The sequence below is a fragment of the Trichosurus vulpecula genome, chromosome 4, assembly GCF_011100635.1.
Source record: "Trichosurus vulpecula isolate mTriVul1 chromosome 4, mTriVul1.pri, whole genome shotgun sequence".
In the NCBI taxonomy this organism is placed as follows: domain Eukaryota; kingdom Metazoa; phylum Chordata; class Mammalia; order Diprotodontia; family Phalangeridae; genus Trichosurus; species Trichosurus vulpecula.
Genome location: NC_050576.1, coordinates 137,313,985 through 137,337,007, shown reverse-complemented (window position 1 = coordinate 137,337,007; position 23,023 = coordinate 137,313,985). Strand labels below are relative to the sequence as shown.

Here is a 23,023-nt window from a genome sequence, read left to right as displayed (position 1 = left end):
AAATCCACGAAATAGGCAAAAAATAAACACTGACCATAGAGAGTTTCTATGGGGACAGGGAAGATCAAAACACAAACTCAGAAGAGGATAACATTGCCAATATACCTACATCCAAAACTTCAAAGGGGAATATGAATTGGTCTCAAGCCCAAAAAGCCTTCTTGGAAGAGTTCAAGAAGAATTTTAAAAGCCAAATAAGAGAGGTAGAAGAAAAACTGGAAAAGAAATGAGAGGTATACAAGACAGAGTCAACATCTTGGATAAGGAAGGACAAATATTGATTTAAGAAAACAATTCCTTAAAAAAGACAATTGGCCAAATGGGGAAAAAAATCAACCTAAGAAAACAATTCCTTTAAAAGCAGAATTGGCCAAATGGAAAAGGAGGTACAAAAGCTAACTGAAGAAAATAATTCCTTCGAAATTATAATTGGGTAAGTAGAAGCTAATGACTCTGTGAGACATCAAGAATCGGTCAAACAAAATCAAAAGAATAAAAAATAGAAGAAAATGTAAAATACCTCATTGGAAAAACAACTGACTTGGAAAATAGGTCCAGGAGAGATACTTTAAGAATTAGTGGACTACCTGAAAGCCATGATTAAAAAGAAGAGACTCAACAATATCTTTCAAGAAATTATCAAGGAAAACTTCCCTGATATCCTAGAACCAAAGGGTAAAACAGTCACTGAAAAAAATCCACCTCCTAAAAGAGATTCTAAAAGGAAAACTCCAAGGAATAGTGTAGACAAATTCAAGAATTATCAGGTCAAGGAGAAAATACTGCAAGCAGCCAGAAAAAAAGCCAATTTAGATATCATGAAACCATAGTCAGGATTACATAGGACTTAGCAGCTTCTACATTAAAAGACTGAAGGGCTTGGAATATGATATTACAGAAGGCAAGGGAGCTTCGATTACAACCAAGAATCAACTACCTAGTAAAACTGAGCACAATCTTTTGGGGGAAAAGATATATATTCAATGTAATAAATAGGGGACTTTTAATTATTGCCGATGAAAAAACCAGAGCCAAACAGAAAATTAGATCTTCAAACACAAGAATCAAGAGAAACATAAAAAAGTAAACCGGAAAGGAAAAAAAATACGTTATTTAATAAGGTTAGACTGTTTACATCCCTACTTGAGAAGATGATAACTTGTAACTCTTGAGAACTGTACCTTTATTAAGGTAGTTAGAAGGCGTATACACGCATACAGAGGGTGTGGGCATAACTTGACTACGATGTAATGATAAAAAAATTAAGAGGTGAAAAAAAGAATTGTACTGGGAGAAAAGGGAGAGGCAGAATAGGGTAAATTATATCACATGAAGATGCACAAAAAGACCTATTACAGAAGAGGGAAAGAAGGTGAGAGGCAAGCATTATTTGAACCTCTCATTGGATTTCACTCAAAGAGGGAATAACAGATACACTCAGTTGGGTATAGAAATCTATCTTACCCTATAGGGAAATAGGAGGAGAAAGCGTAAAGAAAAGGAGGTGGGTGGAGAGAAGGGAGGGAAGAGAAGAAATAGTAGGGGAATGGGGAAAGAAAAGGGAGGAGGACTGATATAAGGGAAGGGAGATTAAAGTAGGCAGTGTTCAGAAGCAAAACACTGGTGAGGAGGGAAAGGGTGAAAGGAGAGAGAAAAGCATAAATGAGGGAAAATAGGATGGAGAGAAAGACAGTAATCATAACTGTGAATGTGAATGGAATGAACTCTTCCATACAATGGAAGTAGACAGCAGGGTAGATTAAAAACCAGAATACGATATGTTGTTTATAAGAAACCTTTGAAACAGAGGGATGCACACAGAGTAAAGGTAAAAGGATGGAGGAAAATATATTATGCTTCACCTGAAGTAAAAAAAAAAAAAAACAACAGGAATAGCAATTCTGATCTCAGACAAAGCAAAAGCAAAGAGTTAGAGATAAGGAAGGAAACCACATTTTGCTAAAAGGTACTATAGACAATGAAGTAATATCAATACTAAACATATGTTCACCAAGTATCCAAATTCTTAGAGGCTTAGAGGAGAAGTTAAGCAAGTTACAAAAGACTCATCATGGAAAATGAAATCCACATCCAGAGAAAGAACTACAGCGTATGAATGTAGATCAAAGCATACTATTTTCTCTTTTTTATCGCAGTTTTTTTCATGGTTTTCCCCTTTTGTTCTGATTGTTCTTTACAACAAGAATAATGTGGAAATATGTTTAATATGATTGAATATGTATAGCCTCTGTCAGATCACCTGGGGTCTTGGAAAAGGGGAAGGGGAGAGGAGGGAGAAAAAAATTCAGAACTCAAAATCCTTTTTAATAAATTTCATTTATGAAAAATGAATGTTGAAAACTATCTTTTCATGTAATTGTAAAAAATGAAATACTATCAAGTGGGAAAACATTAAAATAAAATAGAAAAGACAAATTATGTCATCTTCTTCATGAAAACTGTTTCTCTTTTTGTCTTAGAATTTCATTCTTAGGTGATGCCCAGCATGGCCCACGCTGGCACAGACAGAGCTGGAGCAGGCCTCAGAGGACTGAATCACTGGCAGCTGTGACAGTTTGCAGATTTCTGAACCCACAAATGCCAAAGACATCCATAAAAGGTCAGTGAGAAAACTGTCAGACCTGGGTGAGAGAAGAATATGGTCTGGTCCCAGCCCCAGGCAGTGAAGGTAGCTGCAGCAGTGATAGCAGCACGGGCAGCCACTGCTTCTGGAGCTCCAGGCCCACAGATGGTGGGGTGATCAAGTAACTAATCAGAGTGGGACTGCAGGAATCTCTTTGCTGGCACTGAGGCAGGATTCTCTTACTTTGCCCTGCTTGGATCTGGGTTACAGTCCTGGGTGGCAGTACTAGGGTGAGGAGGACCGCTGGTGTGGAAGAGCTTGTGGCAGCTGTGGAGGGGGAATCTTCCTCATAGTTCCAGGGCAGAGAAGAGTGCCTGACGTGACTCACAGACCAGAATACAAGGCCAGTAGAGGAGCAAACACCTCTCCTTGGGTCATACCACGACAGAAGAACTGCAAATTTACAGGTGCCTAGAAGTAGCTATGAAAACAAATGCGCAAAACCCCTGAAGCTAGGGACAGAGCACTCTCCACTCTGGAAACAGTCATACCTTAACAAAGAGCTCAAAAGTCAAGTAACTGGCTGGCAAAAAACTCAGACTGTAGAATCCTACTTTGGTGATAAAGAAGATCAAAACATATATAGCCAGAAGATGACAACAAAGTCAAAGAGCCTACATCAACAGCTTCCAAGAAAAACATGAATTGGTTGCAGGCCATGGAAGAGCTCAAAAAGGATTTTGAAAATCAAATAAGACAAGTAGAGGAAAAATTGGGGAGAGAAATGAGAGTGATCCAAGAAAATCATAAAAAACAAGTCAACAGCTTGCTAAAGATGATGCAAAAAAATACCAAAGAAAATAACATCTTAAAGAATGGACTAAACTAAATGGTAAAAGAGGTCCAAAAAGACAATGAGGAGAATGCCTTAAAAATAGAATTGGCCTGTTGGAAAAGGAGGTCCAAAAGCTCACTGAAGAAGATAATTCCTTAAAAATTAGAATGGAGCAAATGGAAGCTAATGACCTTATGAGAAATCAAGAAATTATAAAACAGAACCAAATGAATGAAAAAAATGGAAGACAATGTGAAATATCTCATTGAAAAAACCACTGACCTGGAAAATAGATCTAGGAGAGATAATTTAAAAATTATTGGACTACCTGAAAGCCATGATCAAAAAAAACGGGCCTAAAAAAAAGAGCCTAGACATCATCTTTGAAGAAATTATAAAGGAAAACTGCCCTGATATTCTAAAACCAGAGGGTAAAATAGAAACAGAAAGAATCACCGATCACCTCCTCAAAAAGATCCCAAAAGCAAAACTCCTAGGAATATTGTAGCCAAATTCCAGAGTACCCAGGTCAAGGAGAAAATATTGCAAGCAGCCAGAAAGAAACAATTTGAAGATTATGGAAACACAATCAGGATAACACAAGATCTAGCAGCTTCTACATTAAGGGACAGAAGGGCTTGGAATATGATATTCCAGAGGTCAAAGGAGATAGGATTAAAACCAAGAATCACCTACCCAGAAAAACTAAGTATAATACTTCAGGGGGAAAAAATGGATAATCAATGAGATAAAGGACTTTTAAGCATTCTTGATTAAAAGACCAGAGCTGAAGAGAAAATTTGACTTTCAAAGAGAAACATGAAAAGATAAACAGGAAAGATTTCATAAGGAACTTATTAAAGTTGAACTGTTTTACACTCCTATATGGAAAGATGATATATACAGATAGAGGGTACAGGATGAGTTGAATATGAAGGGATGATACCTATAAAATATAATTAAGGGGAAAGAGAGGATATATTGGGAGAAGAAAGGGAGAGATAGAATGGGGTAAATTATCTCACATAAAAGAGGCAAGAAAAAGCTGCTATAATGGAAGGGAAGAGGGCGAAGATAAAAGGGAATGAGTTACCCTTACACTCACTGGATTTGGCTTAAGGAGGAAATAACATACACACTCAATTGGGTATCTTACCCTGCAGGAAAGAAGGGGGGAAGGGGATAAGAGGGAGGAGGATGATAGAAAGGAAGACAGATTGGGGGAGCAGGTAGTCAAAAGCAAACACTTTTGAAAAGGGATAGAGTCAAAGAAGAAAATAGGATAAATGGAGGAGTGATAGGATGGAGGGAAGTACCGTTAGTCTTACACAATATGACTATTATGGAAGTGTTTTGCATAACAACACACGTATAACCTATACTGAATTGCTTGCCTTCTCAATGAGGGTGGGTGGGGAGGGAAAAAAGGAGAGAATTTGGAACTCTAAGTTTTAAATACTAATACTAAAAATTGTTTTTACATGAAACTGGAAAATAAGATATACAGGCAATGGGGTATAGAAATCTCTTACTCTACAGGAAAATAGAAGGGAAAGGGATAAGGGGTTGGCATGGGGTGATAGAAGGGAGGGTAGACTGGGGGCAGGGATAATCAGAATGCATACCATCTTGGGGTGGGAGGAGGGGAGAAACGGGGAGAAAATTTGGAACTCAAAATCTTGCGGAAATCAATGCTGAAAACTAAAAATAAATAAATAAATAAATTTTAAAAATAATTTCGTTCTTAGGATTTTCCCATTTTGGACTGAATTTTATAAAATTTTAAAGCTAGAGAATTTACTTATCCTTTCTTTGTCATTTTCAAATTGACTCTCCTAAAATGGAAGGTATATTTTTCTTTCTTCTATCAAAAAGACTAAGATAGGATTGTACATTGGGCAAAAAAGGCTCCCATCGTTTCTACTTTAGTTACCAGGTTCCACTTTTTTGGAGACAGCCAGATACAAGACTTTTCTCCTCACTCTTTCCTTCATCTTCTGAAACAATCAGTCCCTCTTCAGGTGGAAAGGGTGGGGGGGGGCAGCTAGGTGGTGCAATGAGTAGAGCAATGGCCCTAGAGTCAGGAATACCCCAGTTCAAATCTGGCCTCAGACACTTGACACACTTACTAGCTGTGTGACCTTGGGCAAGTCACTTAACCCCAACTGCCCTGCCTTCCCTCCTGCAAAAAAAAAAAAAAATTAAAAAAGAAGAGAGAGAGGGAGCTCCACCAGATGTGCAGATGACCGAAGTCCCTCAACACTTACATAACTTTTCAGTGGAACGTTTATGATCTATTTCCTGAACACCTCATCTTTTTCTTCTTCTGTCCTAGCTATTTGTAAGATATGTAGTAGAGGTACTTAAATTGGACTTTAAAGGCCTACATTCAAATGCAGGATCTGTTGATCTTGTTGACTTTGTTGAGGTCTTTTATATCTATGATCCTATGATGTGATGTCTGTTTCTACCTCTGTTAATCTTCACCCAAATGCTCTCCATCATGCTTCCATCCCCTGATTCATAGATTCCTCCCATGAATTCGGCAAATAACATAATCTATGTAAAGTTCTTCATAAACCTTATATAAGTGTAATATATTCGTAGTGGTGGTGGTAACAGTTTTATTCTTCTAATCATGTATTTGATAAAGTTCTGATAGAAACTGTTCCAGGACAACTCACCATTTGTACTTCATTCCATTGCTAGATAGTTTTGATTACTTTGAATAAGTATATAATTTTGAAAACTTTTCATTCCACACTTCTGGGAGGTTACTACGTATTCAGTAAGGCAAAAATCTATAAAAACATGTCAAAATTCACATGGGTCAATTTTGTGTTTGACAAATGTAAAGATTTAAGCTTTTGGTATAAGAATGCACTATTTGGCAAAAAACTGATGGGAAAACTGGAAAGCAGTCTGGCAGAAATTGGGTATAGATCAATATCTTGCACCATTTACCAAGATAAAGTTAAAATGAATACATGCCCCAGATACAAAGAGATATATCATGAGAAAACTAGAAGTACATGGAACATAATACCTATCAGGTTTGTGGACAGGAGAAGAATTTATGAGTAAACAAAAATAGAGAGTATTGTAAGATTAAAAATGGGTAATCTGATTAGACTAAATTAACGTTTTACACAAATAAAACTAATTTAGTCAATATTAGAAAGAAAGTAGGAAATTGGGGGAAAATCTTATAGGCAGTTTCTTGGATAAAGGTCTCATATCTCAAATATACAGAAAACTTTGTCAAATGTGGAAGAATGAATCATTCCCCAATTCATCAATCGCTAAAGGATATGAACAGGCAGTTTTTAAAATAAAGAAATCAAAACAAAATAACAGTCATACGAAAAAGCCTCTAAATCATTATTGATTAGATAAACGCAAATTAAAACACCTTCGAGATATTATCTTACACCCCAAGGGGAAAATGACAGATATTGGAGATGGGGAAAAACTGAGACACTAATTCACTGTTGGTGGAACCATGAACTGATCCAACCATTTTGGAGGGCAATCTGGAATTATGCCCAAAGAGTTAGAAAACTGTTTATATTCTTTGATCCAGAAATACCACTATTTGGTCTGTTTCCCAAGATGATTAGGAAAAAAAGGAAAAAAAAATATGTTCTAAAATATTTACAGCAGCTCTCTTTGTGGTGGCAAAGAACTGGGGATTGAGGGGATGCCCATCAATTGGGGAATGGCTAAACATGTTGTGGAATATGGTTGTGATGGAATACTACTGTGTTGTAAGAAATGATGAGCTGGCTGATTTTAGAAAAACATGAAAAGACTTGTATGAAATAACGAAAAGTGAAATGAGCAGAACCAAGAGAACACTGAATATAGTAACAGCAATATTGTTTGAAAAACAACTGTGAATGACAAAGTTATTATGCATACTATAACTATTCAAATCAACTATAAAGTTCCTATGAAGGCTATCTACCTCCAGAGAAAAAAACTGATAAACAGAAATATGCATAGTACAGTTTTACATATATTTATAAACCTGTGTCAAATGTTGGCCTTGCTAGTGCAGGGTTGGAAGGGAAAGAAGGAAACGGTTTAGGACTTAAAATGTGAAAAAAAAATTAATTTAATTTAAAAAAATTCATATGGGTCAATGTTATGTCTGGTTTGACTACTGGCATATTTTGTTTGGGATATATTATTTGGTTCCAGTACAGTTTATTTGTTGAATTCTCAAGGATTTTCTGGAGTTTATACTTTGTAGTATTGAACTGTACCTGTTGGTTTATTTATTTATTTTTGGTGAGGCAACTGGGGTTAAATAACTTGCCCAGGGTCACCCAGCTAGTAAGTGTAAAGTATCTGAGGCCAGATTTGAATTCAGTTCTTCCGGATTCCAGGGCCAGGGCTCTATCCACTGCACCACCTAGCTGTCACTTACCTGTTGGTTTATGAAGGATAGTGAGTTTCTGGTATAATTCTGGCCACTTGCTTATTTTTTTCAGTTATCTGGTAGTTGTTAAATTTTTGTTATCCTCAGTGACATATTGTACAATTTCTATAGTTTCTTACAAAATCTGCATAAAGTAATGACTAGAATCCTGAAGAGTCACCTTTCTATAGTTTCTATAGTAGCAATGATTTGGTCTTTCATCACTGTGATAAAAATCTTCCATCACTATATACAAATCTTTATGTCTCAGCTATTTGTTTCATGCTACTTTGTAAATATAACATTGGTTGATTTTATGTGTATGTTATCCATGGAAGACCTTACAATTGCATGCTTAGATCTTAGCGATCTCATGGGCTCTATCCAGAAATAAACCAACATTGGCTCTATTCAATAAGTCTTGCAAACTAGTATATAGATAAATAACCTATGTGTCTCAACTCACCCCAATATCAGATCTGAACGACTAGCTTGGTCTATTCAGTCCAGGATTGTAAGAAATGGCATTACAAATGTGTTTAACAGGTTGTTCCCATTGAACTTTGACTTCACGATTTCAGGAGGTCTCTCACCATGAATAAACACTTGTTTTATGGTCAGTGTGTCTTGTCTGGAGAAAATTCAAAGTACTGATCAGAATCACCTTCATCCACTGGTTCTAGCTGACCTATAGAATCAAGCTGAAAGACTTGTATATTTAAACTTAATGCTGACTGAAAGTCCAAATGGACTTTTTGGCATACATTATTTGCTCCAATATACTGTTTTTGTTTAAGTGTTTGTAAATTATAGGAAGCAGGGGAGGATGGAAAATGTAAATGCTTTTATAAATGCATATTTGCTGTTTTATTGTTGTTTAGTTGTTTAAGTCACGTCAGACTCTTTGTGACTCCATAGAATACCGCCTGCCAGGCCCTTCTGTCTTCCACTATTAGCCTATATGATTATCATTAATATTAAACATAATACTCAGTTATTCTCAGAGTATCTAGCCTATATGATTATCATTAATATTAAACATAATACTCAGTCATTCTCAGGGTATCTCTAAAGTCTTAGTGCAGTTAAACTATGAAAGAGGCAGCTAGGTGGTTCAGTAGATAGAGCGCTGGACCTGGCATTAGGAAGACCTGAATTCAAACCCAGTCCCAGACACTTAGTAGCTGTACGACCCTGGGTAAGTCACTTAACTTCTATTTGCCCCAATCCACTGGAGAAGTAAATGGCAAACCACTCCAGGATCTCTGCCAAGAAAATCTCATAGACAATATAGTCCACAGGGTCATTTAGAGTCGGACCTGAATGAAAAACTTAACAACAAACTATGGAAAGCTTAAAATTTCACCAAGACTTTTGAGACACCTTGCATTTGGGTCTATTTTATGTATGTGTAGTACAAGATATAATTGTAGTACATGAATAAGCCAGAATGTGGAACTGAGTCAAAGGTTTTGCAACAATAAGTCAAGGTATTATAAATGTTAGTGTTTTAAAGATCTTTTTCAATAATTACCAAATCAGTGAGTTATTCTTTACACATCCGCAAATTTGGGGCATAGCTATTTTGTTCTTCAGACGATATGTTGTTTTCTTATGTTTGTACAACTTTTTTGGGGGGTGGTGACACAAGATGTGAATGCTTTGTAGGAAGTATAAAATTGTAATTGGCCTATATAATTATTACTATTCTCATTTTCCTCACCTTATTTGATGGAGTTCAGAAATAAATTGTCAGGGGACAAGATGCTATCTTATTTGGAGTTCTTTTATATTCCATGATCTGTGCACTATTAGGTAGGCAATTAAAATCATTGCTTTTGGTAGATGAACAAAAGAATTAGGATGCAAAACCATCTATCTTCCACTGGCACACTGAAAGCATCTTCAGGAAATCCAAAATCAGACAGATAGACTGGGATGATATTTACTTCATCCTATTACCAAATGGTTTTTATTTTTGTTCTGCTAGGTCTCTACATATTAAAGAGCTTTGGGGGGCAGAGCCAAGACGGTGGCTGGAAAGCAAGGACTCACTTAAGCTCTCCCCCAGGTCCTTGAAACACGTGTAAAAAATGGCTCTGAATAAATTCTGGAGCTGCGGAACCCACAAAATAGCAGAGGGAAGCAGGTTTCCAGACCAGGACGGCCTGGATGGTCGCTGGGAAGCATCTATCGTACCATGCTGGGTGCGGAGCAGAGCGCAGCCCAGCGTGGGCTGCACCAGGACCAACCAGACTGGGAGTCGGGCAGAGCAGGCATGAAAATCACTGAGCTGTGGCAGCTGCCAGACTTCTCAACCCAGAGATGCCAAAGACAAAAGAGCAGGTTAGTGGGAAAGCTGCTAGATCAGGGTGAGAGAAGTGCGTGGTCTGGCCGCAGCCCCGGAGGCAGCAGAAGTGGCAGCGGCAACAGAGGGAAGCTCCTGTGGTTGCTTCCAAAGCTCCAGTGTCAGCTGCTTCCAGAGTCCCTAGCTCACACAGTGGGAGGAATCAAGCGATGGAACAGGGCGGGAGTGAAAGGAGTGCTTTGGTGGCACAGAGGCAGGGTTCTCTTCTTTGCCCTGCTAGGATCTGGGTCGAGGTCCTGGTTGGTGGTTCTTGGGGAAGGAAGAGAGCGGGTGTGACAGAGCTTGTGGTGATGGTAGAGTAGAAGCAGCTCTGAAAACAACAGCATAGCCCCTAAAGCTTGGGTCAAAGTACTCTCTATTCTAAAAGCAGTCATACCCTGACAAAAAGCTCAAGGGTCAAATAGTTGGCTGGGAACATGAACAGGCAGCAAAAACAGACTCAGACTACAGAATTTTTCTTTGGTGACAAATAAGATCAAAACATACAGCCAGAAGAAGTCAACAAAGTCAAAGAGCCTACATCAAAAGCCTCCAAGAAAAATATGAATTGGTCTCAGGCCATGGAAGAGCTCAAAAAGGATTTGGGAAAGCAAGTTAGAGAAGTAGAGGAAAAACTGGAAAGAGAAATGAGAGTGATGCAAGAAAATCATGAAAAACAAGTCAACAGCTTGCTAAAGAAGACCCCAAAAATACTGAAGAAAATAACACCTTAAAAAATAGACTAACCCAAATGGCAAAAGAGCTCCAAAAAGCCAATGAGGAGAAGAATGCCTTGAAAGGCAGAATTACCCAAATGTAAAAGGAGGTCCAAAAGAAGAAAATACTACCTTAAAAATTAGATTGAAGCAAGTGGAAGCTAGTGACTTTATGAGAAATCAAGATATTATGAAACAGAATCGAAGAAATGAAAACACGGAAGACAAAGCGAAGTATCTCATTGGAAAAACCACTGACCTGGAGAACAGATGCGGGAGAGATAATTTAAAAATTATTGGACTACCTGAAAGTCATAATCAAAAAAAAAAGCCGAGACATCATCTTTCAAGAAATTAGAACCAGGGGGTAAAATAGAAATGGAAAGAATCCACCGATCACCTCCTCAAAAAGATCCCAAAAAGAAAACTCCTAGGAATATTGTCCCCAAATTCCAGAGCTCCCAGATCAAGGAGAAAATACTGCAAGCAGCCAGAAAGAAACAGTTTGAGTATTGTGGAAACACAATCAGGATAATACAAGATCTAACAGCTTCTACATTAAGGGATCGAAGGGCTTGGAATATGATATTCCAGAGGTCAAAGGAGCTAGGATTAGAACCAAGAATCACCTACCCAGCAAAACTGAGTATCATGTTCCAAGGCAAAATATGAACTTTCAATAAAATAGAGGACTTTCAAGCTTTCTCAACGAAAAGACCAGAGCTGAATAGAAAATTTGACTTTCAAATACAAGAATCAAGAGAAGCATGAAAAGGTAAACAAGAAAGAGAAATCATAAGGGACTTACTAAAGTTGAACTGCTTTGTTTACATTCTTACATTGAAAGATGATGTTTGTAATTCATGAGACCTTTCTCAGTACTGGGGTAGTTGAAGGGAATACACATATATATATAGACAGAGGACACAAGGTGAGTTGAATATGGAGGGAAGATATCTAAAGAAATAAAATAAAATTAAGAGGTGAGAAGAGAAATCTATTGAGAGAGGGAGAAAGGGAGAGATAGAATGGGGGTAAATTATCTCATGTAAAAGTGGCAAGAAAAAGCAGTTCTGTTGGAAGGGAAGAAGGGGCAGGTGAGGGGGAATGAGTGAATCTTGCTCTCATCAGATTTGACTTGAGGAGGGAATAACATACATACTCAATTGGGTATCTTACCCCACATGAAAGTAGGGGGAAAGATGTAAGAAAGGGGGGATGATAGGAGGGAGGACAGATCAGGGGAGGAGGTAATCAAAAACAAACACTTTTGAAAAGGGGCAGGGTCAAGGGAGAAAAGTGAATAAAAGGGGATAGGATAGGATGGAAGGAAATATAGTCTTTTACAATATGATTATTATGGAAGTGTTTTGCATAATTACACATGTGTGGCCTATGTTGAACTCCTTGCCTTCTTAGGGAGGGTGGGTGGGGAGGGAAGAGGGGAGAGAATCTGAAACTCAAGGTTCTAAAAGCAGATGCTCAAAAAAAAGTTGTTTTTGAATGCGACTGGGAAATAAAATATATAGGCAATGGGCTACAGAAATCTATCCTGCCCTACAAGAAAGTAAGGGGAAAAGGGATGGGTAGTGGAGTGAGGTGACAGAAGGAAGGGCAGACTAGGGAAAGGGGCAATCAGAATATATGCCATCTTGGAGTGGTGGGGAGGGTAGAAATGGGGAGAAAATTTGTAACACAAAATCTTGTGGAAATCAATGTTGAAAACCAAAAATATCAAATAGTAAAATACCAAAAAAAAGAAAAAAAAGAGCTTTTCATCACATGCAGTTAACAGGTTATTCAGTATAACAGCATCTATTAAAATATTATTCTTTAATTTTTATGGGTCAATGATAATTATTATTTTTGGTTTACTATCATTTTTTTCGCATTTTTCAATAGGTTTGGATGGAAACAGTCCCGGGATACTTACCCTATTATTCCTTCACATTCTATTCTACAGATCATGCCCAATTGGGTAAGTTAACTGCTTTTGTGTAGCTGTACAAAAGTATATGAAAAAGCTCATACTATGTAGGTTCAATGAACACATCCTTAGTAGAATTCTCATCAAATACAGGAGAACAGGGATGAGATAAACCCTAACCTATTACAGCATGATTTTGATCCCCATGTTTTTAAAACTTTTCATCCCATGTGGCTAGGAAATTATGAGTATTTAGAATGTTGTTCTTAAGTTTTTAATGAGTCAATTGTATGTCTTATGTCTAAACAACTGTGGCAATGAATTCAGTCTATGGTGATGATCTAGTTCCAGGACAGCTGATTGAGATCTACAAGATCTTTTGAGATCAGTATTTGTAGTACAAATATTTGTCATCTTTCAGTCCATGAAAGAAAATAAATTACTAATGTACAATTCTAGCCACCAAGAGCTATTCAATAGGCACTAAATTGTTACAGGCTTCATTGATGGGTGGCACAGTTTCAACCCTTTCCTTGCATAATATACACTGATCACTAAGTCCCAATAATTTCTAGTGGCAATAATCTGGTATAGAAGTGTCATCATAAACTCCTCTACTTTCAGAAACAAATTCATACAGCTCAGCTATTTGTTTGACACTTCTTTATCAATATATTATTGGTAAAGCTTATATGGATGTTGCCCGTTATGGGCCTTTGGATTCCATTCTTGGATGTCAGCCATTTCACAGGTTCCACCTCGAGACGAACCACTTTTGATTACATTTGACTAATCCAACATTGAACCTCTTAATGAGCCTTGATTATTGTATAGTAAAGTGAGGTCTACCTGTTGCAAAGTTATTTCTGTAGAACTCTGACATTTTATTATGGGCTCTAATAACGTTCATCAGTCCTCTTCCTAAGTTCTAAACAGGAGTTGTTCATCTTTCTATATCTGACACTCACTGATGAGCCCAACCATTAATAATGTCCAGGCTTTTGTTTCATTAATATTGCTGGAGGTTTTATGAGGATACATTCCAAACCTGTTATGGTTCATTTATGGACCCAAAAGTGTACATTAAGATTAAGGTATTATAGCTTAAAACCTGTTCTTCCCATTCAGCTTTTGACCTCAGGTTGCACCTGATAGCTCTTAGTGTTTTAATCTACAGGCTGTCCTCCATGCCTAGCATATACTGCCTCTTCACCCCTCTCTTAGAACCTCTAATCTCTATTAAAGCTCAGCTCAAATAACAACCCCTATATGAGACCTTTCTTGATTTCTCCCAGCAGCTAATCCCCTTACATCAATTTTGTATATGTCTTACATACACTTATATGTCTATATCTTATTTCTCCCAATAGAATGCAAGCTTCCTGAAGGCACAAACTATTTAATTTTTGCCCTTGTATTCCCCAAATCTACAGTGCCTGGGCCATAATACCTAAGTGCCAGGTACTTAATAAATGTTTATTGATTAACTGACTAGGTATCAAGCTTTGAGGTATATAGAAATATTCATATATACATATGTGTGTATCTCATTTCGTTCCAATCTCAGACCTGGGTTACTAGCTTGGCCAATTCATTACTATATATTAAGCCACCCAGAAATTCCAAACCACAATTTCAGACATGATCTTATTAGCCAGTTGTTTACTTCCCAAATTCTGTATTACTAAAGGTTATCTGATTATGCCCTATACTTTGCTACCTCTTTGCCTTTGCTCACACTGTCAATTCTTTTTAGAATACTAATTCTTTTCTCTCTGTCCAAATACTATCTACCTATAAAGGTCTAAATCAAGTCCTAACATTTACATGAACCCTTTCTTTCCCAGTCTCTCTCCTGCTTTAATTGATCCTTCCCTCTTCAGAACTCCTTGTATATATATTATAGAACTTACCACTTTTTACCTTATACTATGGCTTTTTGTATACATCTTATCTCTTCTAGTAGACTTTTTAAATTAGTGAGGTTAGGTGTGTCTTATTCATCTTCACGTCACCTATGATGTAATATTAATAATATAATGGTAGGCAGTTACAAAATATTTGCTAAATTCATAAATTTTTCTACTGCTAATTCTAGTCAATCTGTGGATTTAGAGAACTCTGCAGAAGATAATTAGGTTATCAAATCAAGGTGGTTTTTTGATTTGTGGAGGAAAAAGAGTAATTTATTCTTATAAATGAGAGGTGACAAACACACTGACCCCAACACTCCTGAGTGTAGCCCAAACCAGATTAAAATGTAATTGGAGAATATTTAATAAAATGAATAAAAATAATACAATAAAACATAAGTAACATTACATTTTAAAATGAAGTTGATTATGTGCCCCTTAAGGATTCTTTTATATGGATTAGTGGCCTTGGTTTCTATTTGTGCTTGACATCATTGCTATAGACTATACTATATAGTTAAAAGATTTTGGAATCCTCCTCATATAAAGCATTTCTAACCAACTATTCCAGTAAATTCTGTCTTTATGTTAATAAGTTTTTTTCAAAAGTGAGGAATGGAAAATACACAAGGAGAGTGAGAAAATGAGAAGTTAAATTACTCTATAATAAAAATACCAAGAATAACCATGAAGACAAAATTAATGCTATTCTCTCTCTTCCCATCAAGTGGAAAATCTATTCAATAAAATCATCATGTCACTATCATATAGTAAAAGATACAGACCTATATTTCAATCCCATAGTGAAAAGCTATTGTGCCTATGTAATTAGATACAAAATTATGCCAATGATATCATACAAAAATAAGTGTTAAGTATGTTTCTTTAACTCACCTCCCCTCCATTAACATACTCCATCACAAAACACAAACGATCTTTTGTCTGGAAGGAATATTTCAAGGACTTGAGAAGAAAAAGAAAAGAAATATGCTTATAATGTCATAATTATGAAGTACTTAAAAAAGTAAGCTATGACTGATGAAATGGACAGAAACATTTCATTAACAGCATATCTTAAGTGCTCAAATGAGTTCTTATAAGAAATCTAGATTAATTTTGTTCAGCTTAACGAATATTTATAGAAAAAGAATTCTTTGTTTCTGAAATTATTATAACCTTAAATTAAAAATAAACCTTACTATTACATAATGAGCACTTCTGAATCTACTGTACAATAAATATGACAATAGTGGGCTTTTGAGTTTTTATATACTGAATTGTGGGGCCCCAAAATTCTCATATATGCTATCTACACCTTCAACTTTCACTTTATTCCTATAGAGACAAGTTCTCTTAGGGGGGATAGTTAAACTTACTGATTGTGATTTTTAATATGTCTTCAATGTCATTTTTTTCCTCTAAATGTTTCAGTTCACTAATTGAGTCCAGTATGACACACTGGTACAACATGAACATTGTCACTCACAATGATTTGTTATAAAATATATTGCTACTTAAGTCTTATTTTGCAATAATCTACATTAATAGAGCTCAAGTAAAAAACAAAGTGACTCTAGAAATATAGGAAGCAAAACCCCTTTGCTGGATTCTGCTTCAGATAAACTAAAGAATCCCAAATATCATTTTTGGGAAACAACCTCTTTAAGTTTTAGTGTGCCTGTTTGTATTCATGACATAAACAGAAGTCCATGACTGATACAGTGACTTCACAAGGAGTCCAGGAGTAAGGCTAAGGGGATCATTAGTTTAGTCCAAAGGGATAGCTAAGTCACATAGACATAGAGCAGATACACACACACACACACACACACACACACATTTACTTCACAGTTTTATACTTTGCTTATGATAGTTCTACATGATGCCTTTTCAGATTTCCAGTTTTTATCTATAGGATATTCCTCTGAGTTGTGACGTAATTATTATAAGGTTGCTTCCTATGTATTCCTATAATGGTTATTTTAGGGCAATACTAATTGAGCATTTATATATCACCATATTGCTTTCAAATTTAGGTTGGACTTCTCATCTATGATTTTCTTATTCTGGTATTTTAAAAATAGAGATCAAAAAGGAATGTCACTATGCTAATATAACGCTGGTAGCACATTAAGACCACAAATCAAAATATACACTGATCGGCAAAGTCATGTGAATTCACTACTGTGGAGAAGCCCCAGAGGTGAAACTTTTCCAATGTAGACTGGCAACAAGTTTGTAGCTAAAAGTCTTAGAAAGCTGCTTGGAGCACTTAAAAACTAAGTGAATCATTCAAGGTCAAATAGCACATAGGTGTCTGAAGCAGTGCTGGAATCCAGGTCTTCTTGAATCTAAGTCTAGTCTTCTATTTATTGACTTTACTATGGTACCTCTTATATATAGATTATGAAATGGAAGCCTAGATGGCTACTTGGTAGGTATGCTGTAGAAGGGATTCACATATTTGAAAGTAGGGTTGGACTAGATGACTTCTAAGGTTCTTTTCAAATGTGGGATTGCATAATAATCTCAATGTTCCCAAAACTTTGAAAAATATCTGAGTTACTTCGCAATCACTTTACACAAACAGAATGACTAAAGTAAACAAAAGATATCTTAATTTTTTGTTTATGAGTTAATTTATAGAATAGAATAATCATCAAAACAAAGATTTAAGGTGAAAAGAAAAATACTTATTGTTTAAGATTACTTACTGTTAAAAAGGGGTGCCTAGTGTTTTTTAATACTCTGCTTTCTGTTAGAGTATGTGCCACTTCATCCTGTAAAAGAAAAGGGCAAATCTTTAAGCTAACCTGAGTATTAAGACTGAAATGTTAATATACCTTTAGATCATAAAGTTAAATTCAGAGTAGAAAAAGGATTGTAAAAGAAAGGTCGTGCTTCCTTTCTTGATATGATGGTAATAGGGAGGAGCCAAATAATTAAACTACTGTGTAAATTCCAGTACCTACATGGTGCCTGAAACAGTTATCCTACACCAAAACACAGATACAGAATTCACTGTCAAGTACTTTTCCTGTATCTCATTCCTACATATTTCCATGCTGGGAGGCAGACTGTTGCTTAGCCAAAAGGATATATTTCAACAGATTCTAGGAGGGTATTTTTCCATAAATGTCTAGAAAAGCATCTGGAGAACAGCTTAGATATGAACGTAATTTCTTTAAAAACCCAATAATTTGTCTTTAGGTATGAAGAGTATATAAAAGTGTATTTTAAGGGCTTAAAAAAGGACCACAATTTTTTCCCCATTACTAATAATAAATCTCAACCTTGAGTATGAGACTCAGTTTTCAAGCATCAAATACAATCCTTTGGTTAAATCTTTCATACATTAAGAACATTCTCCCCTAAAATTTCTTATTATCTAATCTGTTCCATGACAGTGAACTGTAAGAGTTTGTCCCCAAGATAAGGCATATTATAAGTTTTCAAAAATAGCAATATCATCATCTTTATGCATAAAAGCAAAAAAAGAACCCAAACAAACTCAACTACTGAAATTATAATGGCATCTTAAGATTTTCTTTCTGGAAAGATCCTAAGCAGAATTCTTATGGACCAGTTTTTTGATACTATCAACAAATTACAAAAAAGATTATAGGCAATATCTGCTTCATAGCCAACACCAGAAGAAGAGCAGGAAACACTGGAATCCTTACATATCATATATCAACTTTACAAAATTATTTTTTAAAAATTAGTACTTTTGGTACACCAGAAAAATTGGGTGCCCTCAGAAGCTCAGAAAGCTTAGAGTATGGTTACTCCAGGATGATGTAGCAAATTTTGTCTGAAAAATAGTACAGTGTTCAGCTTAATCTTTATTATCACTGATTCAAGACTGTGTAATTAGTACAGATGTATTTCACCTATTTTATTAAGAGCCTATGCTCAAAGACTCAAAATACATAGAAACCAATATTAAGACAATGAGATGCAAAGTTATAGAACATAAAAAGGACTGGATTGGATCCTTATTCTGATACTTGCTACTTAATTATCTTGAGCAATACTTTAATTTCTCTGGGTCTCGATTATTTCATCTGTAAAATGAAGGAGTTAGACTGGAGTGCCTGTAAGGCACACTCTAAGGAGTACCACTAAGTACCTCTAAGCTTATTTGGCTTATCACACTTTTTTAAAAAAATTACTCAGCTCCTCCCTGAAAATCTTTCTTTAACACTTTAATGGTTTCCCCCCTTTTTTTGAAATCTGTATCATTTCAAAAAGAATATAATTTTTTTAAAATGACATCTTAAATTTAATAATTTATTGCAAAGGAGACTGAGAAGGCGCAGCAATACAAATAAAACAAAAACCTAGAGAACAGAGTATATCTAGGAGAAGACAATGATCAACAGTGTCAAAGGCAACACAGAAGTGAAAAAAGAGGAGGATTAATAAAAGGTCATTAGATTTAGCAACTAAGTAATCGTTGTTAACTTTGGAGACAGTAATTTCAGTTGAATCATAAGGTCAGAAACCATGATGTAAAGAGTTAAGAAGAGTTGTTTGTCCTTCATTTCAAACAGTACCAATGACATCACCGGGTGATATCTTGACTCATGCCTGGATTGGATTTAAGTGAGGCAGAGTTGTACAAAGTCATCAGCCTCACTCCTTTTTCCAGAGTAATCAAAGTTCAGTAAAATGACAAAAGTCAAGGTGCCTGGCAAAGGCCCGGGATGCAGGGGATGACTTTGGTGTTTTCCATTTCTGACCAAGCTCTAAGCACTCCACAGCGCCTGCTTCAACCACCTTCATGGCCATTGGGACAAACTGTTCTCATCTGCCCATTCTACTGGGGGAAGCCTTCACATGCTTGCGGTAGGCATCCCTCAGCTCACCGGTGGGTTTGAGGCCTGTGGGTTACTCTCAATCCGGTTTAGCCTGTCTGCCAACATGCTTTACTGGGGTGTGGCCACTGCAAATGTTACGGCTTCTTTGAGCCACAGGTGAAAGCTGGCTGAAGGTGAACAGCAATCTGTATGATCAGTCCTGAGAAAGGCAGGGCAAGCCCTTATACCAGAGGAGCTACTCTTCCATGAACACCCCATGTACCCCAGAAGAGAGTTAGAAGACATGAAAAACAAGCACCAACTGTAGATGGCTTTCTCGAGAAATTTAACCATGAAAGGGAGGAGAGATTTAAGATGATAGTTTGAGGGCATAGAAGGATCAAGTAAACATTTTTTGAGCATAGAACAGACATGGGCATCTTTGTAGGTAGTAGAGAAAAAGCCAGTAAACAAAAAGAGATTGAAGATCAGTAACTGAGTGGGCATTATAGAGGGATCAATCATCTTATTGAAAGAAAAGTATGCTGGTATGAACATGTACACTTAGATAAGGGCTAATTTTGTACAATGAAGCTTCTAAATCCTTATATCACTATTATAATAAGAACTGATATTTACATAAACCTTTAGATTTTACAAAGCATTTTAAAATAAATCATCTTCTGTAATCCTCATTACTACCTACTATAGTAGGTAATATAAGTCTTATTATCTCCATTTTATAGATGAGTAAACTGAGGCTCTGAGAGGTCAAATGCCCATGCCTCCATAACTAATACATTCATTCTGGAAGTGGAATCTGAATTTTCTGATTTTAAGAAGATAAGAAACTTATCTTGCCAGATCGTGATCAGCAAAACACCTTAGGAAAGCTATCTAGAAGTTTTTATACAGGGATGAATAGGCTCTCATAGCAAGGATATTTTGCGAAGTGCTAGAGTTGCAGTTGTTGAACCACAGTTCAAAAGTTGGTTCTGCTTTATGATACCCATCTGGTTTTGGCACAGTCATGGTATTTCTCTGAGACTTAGTTTGCTCATCAGTAAAACGAGGAAGGTGTAAAGCTCAGAGGTTCATAGCCTAGAGACTATGTACTTGCATTTTTAATAATTTTATATTCAATATAATTATTTTTAATCCTATAGATTTTGGCTTATGCATTTTAAAACACGATTCTGAGAAGGACTCTATACATTTCACTAGATGCCAAAAGGGTCCACACCACAAAAAAGCTTAAGAATCCAGGATTAGCTGATTGTCAGCCTACTCCAGACAAATCTTATATATTATCGTTTAATGAACCCAGGCATTTATCAATGTGGGTATGGTTGTTCAGTTGTTTTTCAATAGTATCCAACTCTTCATGACCCCATTTGGGTTTTCTTGACAAAGACACCAGAGTAGTTTGCCATTTCCTTCTCCAGCCCATTTTACAGATGAGGAAACCAAGGCAAATGGTGAAATGATTTGCTCAGGATCACACAGGTAGTAAGTGTTTGAGATCAGATTTGAACCCAGGAAGATGAGTCTTCCCTACTCAAGGCCTGGTACTCTATCCACACTGTACCACCTAGCTGCCCTTACTGAAGTAAATGCTCCCTCCAACTATGTAGATATCAACCTTTCCACTAGCTCTGAGAGTTCAGGCAAGCCACTTAATTACTATAAGCCCCTGTTTTCTCTACCATAAAAGGAGAAATAATTATATATGCCTCACAAACTCTAAAGGGCAATGTAAACGTAAGCTAATGTTATAACTTATGTAATCAATCAATCAACACATATTAAGCACCTATTATGTTCCAGGTGTGGTGCTAAGGCCTGGGGATACTCAAGGAGTTTACAATCTAATGAAAGAGACAAAATGCAAACAAATATATACAAAGCAAGCTATATACAGGATAAGAAGGAAATAATTAAAAACAGGGACAGCACAGGAATTAAGAGTAGTTGTGGAAGACTTCCATGCAGTGTGTGTGTGTGTGTGTGTGTGTGTGTATACGTATGCTGTATCAATCATGAAATTACATTATATATATACATATATATACTTGTATATATATACATTATAGTTACATTACTTCAATTACATTGTGGATATAGAACCACTTCCACCTTGATTAATGTAACAGAATGCCAAGACAGTTCGATTAAATTAATCAATCAAAAGAATAAACTAGGTGTAAAACAAATCCTTAATCAATTTTGGAAGAATAAAGTGCTTTGATCTTTAGATTAAAATGTATGATACCACAAAGGAAATATCTTGTGACTGGCTGAAAGAATCAAACAAGGTCCTGTGTATAAAACAGCAACTTCATTTGAAATCACAAAGTCTAGCAGTAGGTCTTTCTAGCAGTAGACTAAATCCGGACAAACTCCTTGAAGGCAACAATTTGAGGGAGTAAGGTTTTGTTTTGTTTTTTAAAATCTCTTTCCCCCAGCCCCTCATGACAAGAATAACAGAATATACTAGAGCTAGTTAACAGAATATACTAGAGCTTGTAAACTCTTTAAGTATCCTCAGATGTGAGCACAGCACCTGGCACATAACAAGTACTTGATACATGTAGACTGACTGATTACATAAATTATAACATTAGCTTACATACGCCAGAGTTCATAACGGTAGTGGCTAAAGGCAGAGAACATAGTTACAGATGTGCAAAGGTAAGCCCAAGAGGGATCTATCAGTTGCTGCCAGAGCAGTAGTGGCAGGATATGCAAAGAAAGTCACAAAAGACCACAGCTACTTCAGGGATCGTGACCTTTCATGACAGAGAAGTACTGAGTATAGATCCTACAAAATCTGTGCCTTGTTTACTTTTTTTGTATTTCTATTGTCTAAGATGTTTTTGCAAGTAAACCATTTGTTCAGGTTTGATTTTTTTTGGTAGGAACTCTTCAAATGACTTTTTATTGAATGTTCACCTAGTTTTCATCAATGGTTAGGCTTAGGATTGCAGGGTTATGTTACAATAGTTTTCACGTTAAGCTCCTTTGCTCTTCAAAACATAGTATTCCACTTCCTCCTGTAACTTCTCATGGATGTTGAGCTTTCTTGTGATATTCAAACTTTCTTTACATTGAAAGGTCTTTCTCTTTGTTCACTTGTAGAATTTGTTATTTGTCAATGGAATTGTTAAATTCAACAATTATGTGTCTTCAAGCTAACAGCATACAGTTTTGTTACCAAGGCAATCCATGGATTCATTAAAGTGGCACTTTGCTTTCAGTATTCAATAGTTCTGGACAATTTTCTTGCAATATATCTTGCATTATGATCTTCAGAAACTCATAATCCTTTAGCTATTTCTATGGTATCCTGTCTTTGAGATGCATATGCTTTGCTTCTTTGGAGATCACATTTTCTTTTAATATTGCTTATTGTTTCTCTTCCAGATTGTTCTTTGTTTCTGTAGATTAAAATTTCCATCAGTTCTCCCTTTTGTTTC

At 36.3% G+C, this 23,023-nt stretch overlaps 1 protein-coding gene across 1 annotated transcript in view; it reads right to left on the bottom strand.

Moving 5' to 3' along the window:
- The window catches only part of AKT3 (AKT serine/threonine kinase 3), a 429,482-nt gene that overhangs the window by 90,677 nt on the left and 315,782 nt on the right, over positions 1-23,023 (bottom strand). The window contains exons 6-7 of the mRNA XM_036754934.1: positions 17,460-17,525; positions 15,640-15,708 (exon numbers count right to left, since the gene is read on the bottom strand). Of these exons, the coding sequence (XP_036610829.1) occupies positions 15,640-15,708; positions 17,460-17,525 (135 nt within the window). The remainder of the gene's footprint in view (positions 1-15,639; positions 15,709-17,459; positions 17,526-23,023) is intronic.